The following is a 15,176-nucleotide window of genomic DNA, read 5'->3' on the forward strand; positions in this document are numbered from 1 at the left end:
AGAAATTTAGGTCAGTGACGGTTAGAGCACTGTCCCTGTCATCAATTCCCAAGCAAACCAAAAAGTTTGGCCACCACCTTCCACACAAACGCCATGAAAAAGGTCTACAAGTAAAAGTGCCGAGATGCCATGATAAAAAGTCGGCGATCCAAAGAAAATAGTTTTTCTTATTCATTAATAAACTACCCACTGGGGGAGGCGACAACCACGCGTCAAGCCACGTTCATTACGCCACAACAACTCTCAGAGCCACACCTGCCAGTCACGCCCATGCCTGAGCAGCTGAAATCTCAGGCAGTGATCAACAAGATAAGGCAGTCAAATATTGATCGGCACAGATGGAATCGGCCCAGAACATGCAGTTGGGCAATAATATGCCGAGGATTGGGGATCGAGCCCTGTGGCGTCGTCATGGTATCGCCTCCAACTGTGGCTGTGAAGCTGTCTGTCGTCAAACCCAAATAACGGATTGGACGTGCGGGGACCCAACAGAACCTAGACCCGAAGAACACACATGCAAATCACCCACGTGTCTATTCTCAATCTGGAGTGAGTGGTGAAGATCTTTAATCGAAAGTACGGTAACGGCCACCAAAGACTTAGACTAGGGAGGGACTTCGGCGGCCGCTACAATTGCAGCGCATGGCTTTTGCAAATGGCATTCCCAACGTCTGCACCAAGCTGGATCAGGACAAGCGGTATGAGGGCAATGGTTCGATTGTGACGACTAGGTGACTTTCTTCAGAGGATGGATAAGCTCTAAACCCTCGCGTCGCTAAGACCAATTAAATGATCTAGGGACTACTCCGGAACCTCTGCTAGATGCACACAAGCGCGCCTGGACAAGAGATGAACCATAGGTAAGGTAGTACCAAGACCAGGATGAATATTGAGAATCCGAAGGGTTCAGCACAGCCACACGGGAAGAATAGAGCAGGTCCCTTCTAGTTTTGGAGCTATCATATTGATAGACGTTCTGGAAATGACAGGAATTATCTGGGTGCTGCTGTAGTCTTTTTCACATCGAAAACTACAGCACAACATCTCACCACGGGTTGACCATGGGTTGCTCTGATGCATGACAGACGTGGTCAGGTGGTGGTAGGACCCCAAAGGGGAAGGCCTAGAGGTAGAGGTCATTTCGGGCCGTGGAGTGAGTGATGCAGATGAGAAAAGGAACGGATGGGAACCCATCCGTCATGCCGCCAGACCGGGGACAGTATTGGAAGAAACCCAGGCCCTGCCCTACATGTAGGTAGTCTTCACACACATTGTACGGATGCGGTTGCAGGACTTTCCAAATGAGCCATCCTCCGGCCAATAGGACTCATATGATGGATATACGCAACAGGGGGTACAAGGGAGCACAGCGCATACACATTGCGGCGGGAAACGGGAGATGAGGCATGGCATGGCATGGGCAGACTCCATCCTCAGGTTAGTAGGTAGACAGGTGGTAGGGAAAAACATACATTTCAGTCACGTTGTTTTGATTTTCCCCATCCAAAGTACACATTGTGGATGACTAGCGTCCGGTATGCGTCCATATAGAACAGAGGTAGAGTTTTTGTTTCCATCAGATGTCATTGGCTCCTGACTTTAATTTACCGACTCGAATAACCCCAGGCTCAAGTATTAGTCGAGGATGGCGCTTGAAGAGGAGAACGCGAAGGCAGAAGCGGGAGAAAGAAAGTCTCAAACAATGGTTTAACCCCAAAGCCCCGGTCTCCGATAAAAGAGCAAGCACCTCGCGATAATTAGAACTCTCGATGAGGGGTGATTTTGGCGTGGGCAGCCGATGGCAGACGAGGTTCTCTTAGATACAACCCGATGGCAGAGTAAAGATCCGATCCAACTAGTGTTCGAGTGTGGGTTTGGAACCTCCACATCCCACGGCTCTGGCGTTCCTGCGTAAGGGTTACCGCTGTTGTATCCGAGGCGCCAGGACCACTGCCTTTTAGAAACAGACCCGACAGTGGGAGACCGGGTCCCCGCCTACAGCTTCGAATGGGAAATAGCTAACTGCTACAGTGCATTACAGCGCAGCAACACATCCGACAACAGAACTCAACCTAGCCTAACCACCGGGGAAAATAACGGGATGGAAATGGGATAATTCTGGGGGCCCAGCTGTCAAGCCTCACCCCTCTTCATCTAACCTCTGATAAAGCCACTCTCGCCGGCACGTACGCTGTAGTAATAATTAGATGCAGATGCATTCAGTCACAGGTAGACGTACGTGCACTTCTGTTAACTCAATCTACAGTCTAGAGAAAATCTAACGCAAGTCTCATCTGTTCCATCCAGTAGAAGGGTGCGGAAGCTAAATGTCCACAACGCTGCAATGGCGTCACTGCCCGAAGCCTCCCTTGCTCTGTATGTACAACTTTTTACCTTACCCTACTTGGGCTTTTTGTCCTGTCACAAGCCTCACAAGCCACATGCTCTCCAAGGCTCTCTTCCGATCAATCACAGGGAGAAAGAATGGGAGAGAAATAGAGAAATAAAGGACATGCATGGATGGGCTGTTTTCATAACCACCCGAAGGAGGAAGTACTTGTTCCTCACTAACAATTTTCAAACAACACGGCCGATAATACCAGACAGCGAACGAAGGACGAGACGAGCCTCTTCTTCCTCCTTCTGCCTCCCACTCTTCTCTTATCCACCCATGCCCATGGTCTCTGCAGTACAAGGGTTTTTAGTTGCTACCTAGTCTCTAGCTGCCCGCCGACCCTTGACCCTAGCGGATGAGAAGATTCCTGGGATCAGGGTCCCCCTTGCTGGTCGCTGGACTGCCCCCATGGCTTTGACCCCACAGGCTCCCGAAAATCGACGGGTGGATATGTTGGTATGGATGCATGTCCTTCTGACTCTGCCTGCATACATACTTAGGTAGGTGAGCGACACAACAGTGCATCTTCCTGAGTCGATCACCACAGTACAGACAGTTATGCTGGACACAGAGAGATAGGCTCATCTAGAACGGTAGCGACATCTTTTGGGTATCGAAGTAGCAGCGTCAAAATGACGCCCTCTGGTCAGGCCTCCCAGATTCACAAATATCGACGCTGGTAGGCTGGCTACTGTATACAGCAAAGCGCACATTTTAATGTAAGGTATCGCAAGCTCCAGCCACACATGAACAGCAGCATGTATGTACAAGACAGGGGCACAAGAGAGACATCTTGGCCAGCAAACACTGACAGTATTGCAATTAATTAATGATTTACTACTCCGTACCTATCTTTGTTTGACGGCATCCCGGCACTGCGGACAAGCTATTGTCGCCCCCCAAAATCACATCCACTCTATTGTATGTATGTACAACTGCTTGGCTCGGCGTGAAAGAAGGACGCTTGCGTCGACACCTGCAAAACACATAACCGCTCGCTAGAATCCGACAGTCGAACAGTCCAGTCTCCATCGGCAAAGGTGTTTTCCTCTCTCAGGTCTCCCTTGGAAAGCTAATGCCCCGATCTACAGTGCAGTCGCATTCTGACGATAGACGTTGACGCCGCAGTGTTGCGACAGTTGAAATAGGCTTCGCGGGTTCAGCTCTGAACAAAACAAAACAAAAATACAATACATACATACATACATACTGTAATATCTCGGCATCACTTGAGATCACCGCGTTACGTCGCATCCTGACTCCAACATCGCACCACTCCCTGGCGTCTGGCACAGGCACAAAACCGTGTGGCACAAGTACCCTCCGCTTACTATAGACACGCCTCCTCCCGATTCATATCCACATTCACCTCATCCACTCGATCCACGACACCGCCTCGGCGCCCCAGCCCAGAGCTTGGGACGTGGGTACGAGGTACTTAGGAACTTCGAAGTCAGACCCTCGTTCTCCGTCCATCGAGTCTTTTCGGTTTTCACCCTCACCCTCCACTGTACTCTGGCCTGGCGGGACTGACGACAGATCCCCACCACTCCTCCAATATACCCTTACCTTCTCTAGCTCACCTTACCTGACCCTTCTTAATTACTATTTACACCACCTGCTACAATATCCCACGGGCTTCACGCACCTCTCTTCTATTTCTACTTTATCCTCCACCCTCGCGAGAAAACTGTCGACCTCTGTCAACACTCGCTCAGTACAGCTGGCTCGTCGCTTTACCCTGTCTCGCCGTTATAACGCGTCTAACGGCTTGCCGCGATTAACGCTTTCCGCTTCGCTTCGCTTCGGCCAGCACCACCACCATACCATCCCACACCACAACCTGTCGTCGCAACAATACATTGAACGCTGCACCACAAAATCAATGAAGAGCGGCAGCAACTGACTTATCCAATAACTTGTTTTCGAAACTTGCGCCTACGTATTCTGTTCGCAAACTAGCAACATTGCCGATCGTCTAAACTCGAAGACTTTGTTCTTCCGCGCTGCGCTGACAACCATTCGACGACATTGTTGCTGTCTTGAGACGGCCTAGCACGCTCGTCGACATGTTTCGACAAAGGTACGCACTATAGGATTAGTCTGGACATCTGCGCTATTATGGCCTCATAATATAGGCCGCAGACCTTGATCTTTCTCCTTACTAACACAATACTTTCCTAGGACGAGCTCACAGAAGCCGGGCGATGAACTGCTGGCCAATTTCCGACAGCAGTTCCCCGACCTTGCTGCTGCCAGTACTTCTGCTACTGCTCCAGGCCTGTCACAAACTACTGGTGCCGAAAACGTGCCTGCTGTGCCTCTACCTGATCGGTATGTGCTATTGCGACTATGTACCATGGTGCTTGCACCTGGCTTACGCGCGCAGTTACTAATATTCTTCATAGGAACCAGAACCTCACTCAAGATGCATTCCGTGATCAAGATCCAACCCCTAGGGCGACTAACGACCCTTGGAGATTTACTCCTTCTCTCTTAGATCCGAATTCCATGTCATTCGCCAACTTTGCTAATGCACCACCTGGCTACTACACACCTACACCTGGAGGCACTAATACACTATTTCACCCGCAGGCCGGCGACCTGCATACTCCGACTCTCGGGTTGGGAATGGGACTTAACACGCCGCTGTCTATGCCAACATCCGGGGACTCGCTGCATCCTGGCCCAGCTCAACCAGTGATGGATATGTCGGGGTTTCAGACACTGCAACCACATCAATTTCACCATTTCAACCCGTTCATTCAAGCGCCACCACCCCAGCCAACCTTTGCGCCCTCTACATTCGTTCACCAAGACACAGGATATGAGACCATGGATCAAGATGGATCACCCATGGACTCGGATCCTTCTGAAGAGCGCATGTCATCCATTGGTGCCGCTCTTCATAAGACTACACCCATGATGAACATGCCAACAAGACAGTTTTCAAGTGGTCCTATATCCCATCCTCTTCCGGCCTCAGCAGAAAAATTTCGATTTCACTCAACCCTCAACGCTCCTACTGCCATGATCAAGCATGCAGACGAAATCCCCGTCACTTATCTTAATAAGGGACAGGCTTACTCACTTTCTGTCGCTGATACAAACGCTACCATGCCCGTTGCCCCTGGAACCAAATATCGCACCTTCGTGCGGGTGTCATTTGAGGATGAGCAGCAACGACAGCGGCCAGGTGTATGCTGGGGTCTCTGGAAAGAAGGCAGAGGCACTAATGAGGCACACCAGAGAGGCGGAAAGCTTCAAGCAGTTGAATACGTAGAGGCAGGACAGCCAGCTGAAGGTGACGATAAGCGAACCCGTGTGGAGCTTGAATCGTCTTCCTTTGATGGCTTCTGTGTCACTTGGACACCAGGGATCAATGGCCCTCCCGAGGTTAACATCGCAGTTCGCTTCAACTTCCTCTCTACCGATTTCAGCCACTCGAAAGGTGTCAAGGGTATTCCTGTAAGACTCTGCGCAAAGACTCACCCCGTGCCGTGCGATCCTTCACAGCCAGCGGCCGACGCCAACCCTGAGATTTGTTACTGCAAGGTCAAGCTCTTCCGTGATCATGGAGCAGAGAGGAAGCTGTCTAACGACGTGGCACATGTGAAAAAGTCTATCGACAAGCTTAAGCAGCAAATCGCACAAGCGGAGAGTGGTCTCAAGGATTTTGGCAAGCGCAAACGTTCTAGTGGAGCTGCAAAGATCGGAGAGCCGCAAAGACCCGGCAAAGTTCAGAAGCATAAGCGAACATGGTCTATGTCCTCGGCCAGTTCTGCAGGCGGTGGTGGAAGAGCTACCATGGAAGAAGACTTACATTTCAAGCTCCAAACGTTGCAGGACATGTTCACCAGTACACGGCCCGTCAGTGTATTATTCCTTCGGGGCGAAGAGCCCGACGACCCAGACCTGCATCCTGTTTCTCTTCCAGGGGATATATCGCCTCTGACCAAGCCTGGCGAAGGTCCCAACTGGCAGGCCAGGAGCGGACGAAGCTCTGTCGCGGGCTCTATGATTTCTCCCTCGCCCAGTTCTCTATCCCTGGCATCACAGGCATCTGGTATTGGCGCTGGTGGTCAATGGAAGAACTTCGACTCAGTAGCGGGAGGTGACATATCGCGGAAAGGGTCTGAACAACCCACAAGAATCGCCAAGGGTGACGATGATGGTAGTCTTAGTGGATGGATCGAGGCTCTAGGTGTTGACTCCTCCTACCGCCCACCTCAGGAGCGAAATCCAAAGGCTGTGGCATGCTTCTACATTCAACGAAGGAATCCAAACGAGCCCGGAAGCCCGGACTACCACCGCGCTATCTACCTGATGCAACGTAGTCTTCAGGAACTCAACAACCGAATCGCGGCCAAGTGGGGGATCGACCCTGCTCGAATCCTCCGCACAATCCATTCCATCCCGAACGGCCTTGAGGTGGAGATGGACGACGATGTGGTACAAGAGCTCAAGGAAGGTCAAGACATGACGCTTGAGGTACAAGAAGTTACTGGACCGGCAGTCAAGCGGGAATGGGAAATGGCTGTCGATGCCACCGAAGATATTGCAGAATCTAACGACAAAGCAACAAGTGGTTTCGTTCTCCGTCTTAGTTTCTAATCGCACTATTCCTCCCTTTTCCTTTGTGTCTTTTTTTTTTCAACTCCCGCCATGCTACCTTGGGCACGTACGGCGATGAGTTTACGGCGATAAGCAACATATGGGTCTAGACTTGGGTTTGTACTGTTTTGCTGGGGTCTCTCGGCCTGTCGCCAGGTTGGACACACGATCACATACATATACGGATTGGGATTGCTGGCTCCGGGGCGTTGACAATTGTTACTCTTGTTGAAAAATGATACCACCGGTTTTTCTTTTTATTCTTACTATTCTATTTTCATCTTTCTTGTTCATTCTTTGCTGCCACACTTGTGACAGCAGTGCCGACTATTTCAGTGCCCCTTTTGTTTGACATATGCCATAAGGATTTGGCGGACGATGGATGGGATGGCCGGCTATTCTCGCGCCGAGCAGAAGTACTAGTGAGAATTTTTGCACAGCTCTTAATTCTCTCATCGACAGACAGTACCCTGGCCAGCCGAGATGCAGTCATGTGGAATGGCCGGATTGCCAGATACGAAGATGAGCGCACACTCTTGGCGCCGGTTACCGCATTATTCGAAAATCATATAAGAGTGTGGATCTTCACTACATAAATCCACATCCTGCCAAGCAACACATATTCGTTTGTGCAACACGTTATACGGACGGCCTCGTCAGTCTGTCCAACCTCGGGCATGGAGGCGACATCATCATATTCCTACTGCGATATTACCTCTTTTCTTGGAAGCATTCGAGCAAAACACAGAAGCGTATATGCATCACATTCTTATACAATGGGCGGATGAGTCCGGCGTACACGAAATAGGACTTACGAAGTAATGCAAGCAAGAGGCTGGGCGAGCTTGTTCTTGGGGAACACAACGTACATATAATTCCATATACAATACCCACACTTGTTCAACATCTTCATGGTTCATTTAACAGCAGCAGTGCTCATCATAAAGTGAGGTCCAGAGGCATTGAGGTATGTAGTATAGCATGTCGGTTTGCTCGGGCCTCAGTTTCAACCGTTTGTGGAGTCCTTTAGGCCAAATACTGGTGGCGGACCAATTTTGACACTCAACGGCCGCTATTCGAAGCATTGTTTACATGCGTGTCGTGGACAAATCATAACGACTCGATCCCAGGCTACGGCTTCGTGGCTAGCACATCGATAATGCGTTTCGAATGAGCGTCAAGGGTAAGGAATCCAAGTGCCAAACAGCCATATCCTGGCCAAGCCGGACTTTCTACCCGGTGACCACAAGCGCCAAGCGGCATGAATAATTAGAAAGGATAGGTCAACAAACTCAAAAAGATGGTCTATGAGAAAGCGAAGCCCGAGACTTCGGAAATAGCAACGCAATTGGGTTACACCGACATGAGCCACACTGCCACAGGGACACCAAGTTCGCCAAGGGGACCTCGAGCCGTCTTCCGAGCAGATTACTATGTCCGTTGACAGCAATTGGTCGACCGAGTACCTTGCCAAGATGGAGTCAAAAGGAACAAAGTGCCGAGCTTAGCCACCTGTGGCGAGGGGGTTTGCGTGTTCCCCCAGACTATACAAACCTAATCATACTGTGTCTCCTCTCTGGGGTTACATATGTCGAGGATCAATTTAACGTTGTGGCTTATAAGTGACTCAAGCTTCTGCTCAACTTGATTAGGAATGATGGATGGTCTTGGACATTGACGTGTTAGCGATGTTTCATGGGCATAAGGTGCCTGGCGCGTCTTGGAATATGATTTGTCGCACCTGTTTGCTCTAATCTGCGATGCGCTGTCTAGTTCGAGGGGGGGAACTGGAGGCGGTTGCAGTGAAATATCCCACTCAGCTCATTTCGTGAGAATGATAGAGTAATAGAGTAACGCACGATCCAGACACCCATGGAATATGTCTTCCACATCGGGACAAACCTCTTTTGGCTCAGAACTGTCTTTTGGTCTTTTGCTGCGTCGCTTATGTTGGCTGTTGGCTTGGCGGATGAGTCTCGATTCATCGGCGATGGCATGGCATGGCATGGCATGACCCAGCTATGTGCACGGTGTCTCCAGTTGAAGTGCAGACAAGTAGAACATCTCGGTCGGCAACATACTCCCGGTGCCCGTTCGTTGACATGGGAAATTGTGTTATCATGCAAACATTGGATCCGGCGCCTGGCGGTGCCCGGACATTGGGACCCAATCCCATGTCATGATCGTACAACTGGTCATTACTAGCCACAATCGAGGTTAAGCTCGCGCCTCAGGGGAATTGGATCGCCATTGTCGATTGAAAGTGATGGGCGGGTACGCAACACACTCAAACACCTTTCACCTGCTCTCCCAAGCCACCTCCCCCTCAACTCGGCTGGCTCACTGAGCTGAGCAAGGGTCACTCAACAACGGCCCGGATGAGACATAACAATTAGGCCCCGACAATTGTGGTGTGCTTCAATGGGACCTAGGCCTACTCCGTAGGGACATACTAATTACTCAACTCGCCACAGCAGGGGAGCAACGTAAGCCACAGTTCACATCATATTCCCCTCATAGGTGGCGATACTGTACATGTGTTTCGACATCAGTGAAACCTCCTATGATATTTTACCACGCTGACTGTTTCGGCATCCATATGATAGGTGATTGGAGTCTGAGTACTTGCCTACCTAGTCTAGTCTTTGAGGGGGCGTGCGCTGTCATGAGGGGATCGATGAGCTATGAGCCACAAGTCACTTCGACATGAGCCATCATTGGATGTCGTCGATCAAAACGCCAGACTTGTGGCTAACAAACTCACGACAACCCTGGGCCTGAAGGGATCCCGTGGTGCAATGCTAAGTGACTCTAGCGGCCAAGAAAGACTACAACTGTGGGCGACGTTTGAGGGGCGGTTCTTTTGCGAGGAGTGTGATAAAAGGTCGGTGAGAAAGATAAAAGGTATCTGGAGACATTTCACTCGACAAGTGTCGATACATTCCCTGGAGCCTGCCTATTCATAGGGCAGAAAGAGAGACCAGGGGTTGTGATATACATCGCAGGGACTGAGAAGATCCCGCCCGTGGGTTGTGCAACAAGCGTCCAATGGTATTTGTCAACCAGCCAGACATGCATCCTGTTCTGGCAAGCTGAGGGCATTAAGCCACAGTAGAGTCACTCTCAGCACCAAGATAGGGAGTGCGACTTCGCTGGGGCTCGAGAGGAGAACCCCTCGCTACTGTGGCTCCTCTGTTCTAGCGACCGATTTGACGCTGAGCACTGTGAAGCAATGGGCTGTATCCCAAGGGCTGGGCAACAAGTATCGGTTACTCTGCACTGTAACTTTCTGCGGGATGGGGTGTGTGATCTTGTGTGTTACCGGTCAGCCGGTATGTAAGTATTGGGTGTCTAAATTGGTCAAAAGGGTCGAGAAGTACATATCGATCTACAAACTAGACCTGAGTGAGTGAGGGATTGCCGATCCTTTGGGCCTCAAGTTGCATGCTCTGATAATCTGTTTGGAGATTCCGATAAGCGATTGAACACCAAGTACATGGACAACTTGGTGCTATTGCGTTGCAATACCTAATGTAAGTGCCAGAGGCCTCCCGTATACTCAAAGCTCTTCGTCCCATCTCTTGTTGGGACGTTGGTTATACCTCCTGTCTCTGTTCAACCTCAACTTGATCAGCACATTGTCAATCCTCCCGACATAGCGGACACTTACGCCCTAGCCGCTTGGGCCAAATCAAAGGGACTGTCAAACATCGGGCATCGCTCTTTTTCTGTCTCTAGTTGGGCTCACTTTTACCCACGGCCAGAACGACAGGGTGACAATCCCTTCCCCTCGATCGATCGAAACTTAACATGCCGATGATGATGAGAAAGGTCGATGCGCAGCCCATGGTAATTTAAATTTTTTTATTAAAAAAAAAAAAAAAAAGACGCATACGCGTTCAGTAGTCCGTGGGCCGTATTCCTTCTCAGTCCCAGGGTTTGATATGCAGCCCTGCATTCTCTCTATGAAACATTATTGTGGATAGGAAAAAGACGGTAAATGCTCAAATACCACTGCCGAGCATTCATGCGTTTAAGGTTCAGACAGCTATAGCGATGCAGTACATACATACACGTATTTACCTACACCACCACACCCCCTCATGCGATATCATCGAGATGCTCCCAACTGTGGATTCTGAAGGGAAGAAATGGCTGGCGAAGCTAGTGTATTTATCCGTTGCCACGTCAATACTTGACATGAAGAGGAGCTATGGAGAGTCTTGACAGTCGCTTAATCATCTGCTGTTATGCTTTGATGGTCCACCAGATGTAGTCTACAAGTCCTCCGGGTAGGGGACGTGGTGTTTTACGATCAACGTGGATAACTCGAAGAATCTTTTCCCCAACCAGAGTGAAACCTAGGGTATTCTTCGTGAGCATGAATGAAGTGTAGGTAAGATAGAATATAAGCCATACTCTAACGTCAGCCACCCTCATCCCATACACAACCGATAGGACGAGAGGAAACCAGTGGACGGACATGTTCAGCCAGTCCCAAACGTTTCTGGACAATAACAACCCAGTGATATAGTCTGTATCTCGAAAAGAACCGCACCAACCAATGAGAAGCTCATATCTCAAGAGAAACAAACCAACCAATAGTGTATACCTTAGTGCCTACTGAGGTAGATAGGTAGATAGGTGCATACATATCCGATCATATCGCTCGTGTTTGATTATTCCTCCGCTGCCTTGTCAAGTATTTCCCGTATACTCCTTGCATAATCCTCTCCATCCCCTTTGATCTCACCCAGCACAATCGTCTTGTCGCGTGACTTGATGCCGTGTGTCAGCTGAAGACTAGACTTTGGCACGCCCAATATACCACTGAGGACCTGAACTACAGCCTTGTTGGCCTCGCCCTCTCTCGCCTGAGCAGAAACGCACAGCTCGACTGCATCGTCGGTGACGGCTATGACGCCCTCGCGGTTCTTGCTGGCTCCCGGTTTCACGCGAAGCTGAAGATGCAGAGAGCCCAGAGGAGACTTTTTGGTGCCAGTGACGAAGCGAATAGCACTAGGCGACGCCATTATCAAAAACAGAGGAGAAGAGAGTGTCAGGTGAAATGCAAGTAAATGCAGCTCAGCTCAGCCCAGCCCAGTCCAGCCCAGCTGAGTTCAGTTCACTTCAGTTCAATGAGGGGTAATAAGGTAAAGTATGTAATGGATGGAGTTCGGGTGAAAGGTTGTCTTTGTTGAGCTTGCGCTGATACGCTCACAAAATATGATTCACAGGCATCTTTTAAATTTACTTCATTTGATTGTTCCATCTTGATTGAACACCTAGCCCCCGCCTGTGATTTTCTTTCCACAGTTAGTAGGCACCTGAAATGCGGCGACTATCGCCTGTACAGGCCCTGGAGCCGCCTCGGGCCAGTAGCGTCACAGTCACAACTCCAAGGCCCCACCGTCACTTTATCCTCCAGGGTCGACAAACTTGGACCTCAACTACATCATCGAACAACGCCAATTCAACTCTAGCCTCGCTTTTCCTCCATCCTAATTTGCCGCGATACTCTACGACCAGCTGTATGCTCGCTAAATCTCCGTCGATAGCAACGACAACAGCATCTTCTCGCCTTCGCAGACTCAGCATCTCAGGCGCCATGGCTTCGGCCTTCAGCGCATATCATGGGCCTGCAGCCACCGCGTCGCAACACACCATCACAGCTCTGGGGCGATGGTCCGTTCTGAACAACTCATTACCAGGTTCGTGTTGCATCATGTCCATTCTCTCGTCCCATCTGCTTCTCATGCATAACGCTAATTCACCCTCCACAGCCGTCGACAAGATCAAATCCTTGCACGTCTACGATTTTGACAATACTCGTGAGTTCGCGCCTCAGTCAATGGAAACATACATGCATCTAACACCAAGCAGTATTCAAGACCCCTCTACCGAATCCCCAACTCTGGAACGGGCCCACGATTGGGACACTATCGAATCAGGAAACGTTCGTCAATGGCGGCTGGTGGCATGACAGTCGCATCCTCGCGGCGACAGGGGAAGGCATCGACATCGAGGAAAAGCGTGCCTGGGATGGCTGGTGGAACGACAAAATCGTGGATCTTGTCAAGCTGAGCATGAAGCAGAAGGACGCCCTCTGCGTTCTACTAACGGGTCGTTCGGAACGCGGGTTCGCTGATTTGATTAAGAAGATGGTGACGGCCAAAGGACTCGAATTCGATATGATTGGTCTCAAACCCGCCGTGAGCCCCTCGAACCAGAAGTTTCAAAGTACGATGCACTTCAAGCAACTCTTTCTCGGGGCCCTGATGGAGACATACAAGCAAGCAGAAGAGATCCGCGTATATGAGGATCGACCAAAACACACCAAAGGCTTCCGCGACTTCTTCGCTGAGTTCAACCGCCAACAAAATATAACCCCAACACGCGGCCCTCTTACAGCTGAAGTGATCCAGGTGGCAGATTGCGCGACGACTCTAGATCCCGTGATCGAGGTCGCCGAGATTCAGCACATGATAAACATCCACAACGAGATGGTCTTGAAGCAATCCCCGCGAGGGCGCCAGAATCGACTCAGGATTAAGAAGACTGTGTACTTCACTGGCTACATGATTGGACCCGAGGACACCAAGAAGCTCATCAAGCTCGCACATATACCACCAAACATGCCCCCGCATGAGCTGAAGTACCACGGCAACAACATTCTCATCTGCCCCCGGCCGTGTCCAGCTAGTATCCTGGAAAAGGTCGGCGGCATGGGCAGTAAGATGAAGTGGGAGGTAGTGGGCACAGCTTGTTTTGAGAATAATATTTGGGCGGCCCAGCTTCGACCTACCCCCCAACACGCCAAGTTCCATACCGACAACCCCAGTCCGCTCGTCGTGCTAGCATTGAGGAAAGGCATCAAACCCATGGACGCAGGGAAGATTCAGAACTGGCAACCCCTGCCGCCGGAGAGGTCTTTTGTTTTCGAAACTGTGGTTGGTGAGAAGGTCATTCTACGCATCGAGCCAGAGGATCCAAGGGAAGACGAGTACGAGAGTTTGTTTGCCAACAAAACATCTAAACGGAAGCATAATGGCGATGAGGGCTGGAACCAGAGAAACCCACATGGCCACTACAGCGGACGCAACGAGTCCCGAGGCTATCATTCAGGTGGCCGAGCGGGTCGAGGTCGGGGTAACCGTGGCGGTCGTGGTAATGCCAGAGGCGGCCGTGGCGGTCGTAGTAGAGGAGGAGGCTACAACTATAGGTCTCTCGACGATGTTGAGCCAAAGAACCAGCAGGGCAGCTACGGGCCACAGATGGATTATGATGACGCCTACCCGCCACTCAGCAAATCCAACAACCCTCCCGTATCAGCGCCCAGCGGTCCCAGTCAAGGCCGGCAACCGCCTCGAGGTCCAGCACCATCACAAGGACGACCTATGGGCGCCCAAGCAGCCACTAACAACTCGGATCTTCAGCATTACTATTAGAAATAGTCTATAACCGCGCAACACGGCGGCCATCATTTTATCTCAACGTTGGAAGGCATGCACTTACCCTGGTTACGTTACACCAGACCCAAAATTGGGTGAAGATAATCATTGTACATATGTGTATAGTTCCTGATACTGGTCTTGTTTTGAGACCTCATTGGGTGCGTGGCGTACCGGAGGGAAACCATAACAAGTATAATACCTCGTGGAAGAACAGGAAAAAAGAATGTCTCGGTGGGAATGGACGAGGTCTCATGTATAAGTAAGGATACACCTGCTATCTAGTTGAGCAAAGTCTATATGATTAGGGGTGCTAAGGTCATCCTAGAAAGCTGTGGGAAGACTCGCCAATATAAAAAATACTACCAAGACTCGAACCCCGTTGTTTCGTGGATAGAACGTCTAGGAAACACTCATCTAGGCCATGCCTATAAGGGTTCCCCCACGTTGATGATCCTTAAATGGAGCGAATTATGCCAGCCAAACAACGCCTAGAGAACTGATTCTAGTCTGATACTAACTGGACCATGTTCCGTGGGGCAAGTGTTCAGTCCCTCATCAAAATAATGGCCCCTTTTACTTAGGTAAACTCGTGAATCGATGAGATAAATGCATGACAGAACGAAGCTTAGAAGATAGTTTCTAAGGAATACTTGTCAGCAATATATACAGAACTCAGTGTCAATGACATACATCACCCAAAAATGTCAATCTTG

At 50.2% G+C, this 15,176-nt stretch overlaps 3 protein-coding genes across 3 annotated transcripts; 2 read left to right on the forward strand and 1 right to left on the reverse strand.

Moving 5' to 3' along the window:
- Positions 1-4,464: 4,464 nt before the first annotated feature.
- FPRO_06304 (uncharacterized protein) lies at positions 4,465-7,009 on the forward strand (the record flags this gene model as incomplete). The annotated part of the gene is made up of 3 exons (XM_031228797.1): positions 4,465-4,478; positions 4,580-4,729; positions 4,804-7,009. The coding sequence occupies 3 exons, from the start codon at positions 4,465-4,467 to the stop codon at positions 7,007-7,009; spliced, it is 2,370 nt and encodes a 789-aa protein (XP_031079098.1).
- Positions 7,010-11,688: 4,679 nt separating this feature from the next.
- On the reverse strand, positions 11,689-12,042 carry FPRO_06303 (uncharacterized protein; the record flags this gene model as incomplete). Its single annotated transcript, XM_031228798.1, has 1 exon — positions 11,689-12,042. One exon carries the CDS (start codon positions 12,040-12,042, stop codon positions 11,689-11,691), a length of 354 nt encoding a protein of 117 aa, XP_031079099.1.
- Positions 12,043-12,617: 575 nt separating this feature from the next.
- On the forward strand, positions 12,618-14,457 carry FPRO_06302 (uncharacterized protein; the record flags this gene model as incomplete). The annotated part of the gene is made up of 3 exons (XM_031228799.1): positions 12,618-12,720; positions 12,793-12,840; positions 12,893-14,457. 3 exons carry the CDS (start codon positions 12,618-12,620, stop codon positions 14,455-14,457), a joined length of 1,716 nt encoding a protein of 571 aa, XP_031079100.1.
- Between the last annotated feature and the right edge of the window lie 719 nt (positions 14,458-15,176).

The sequence above is a fragment of the Fusarium proliferatum genome (genome assembly GCF_900067095.1).
Source record: "Fusarium proliferatum ET1 genome assembly, contig: FPRO_scaffold003, whole genome shotgun sequence".
Taxonomy (NCBI): Eukaryota; Fungi; Ascomycota; class Sordariomycetes; order Hypocreales; family Nectriaceae; genus Fusarium; species Fusarium proliferatum.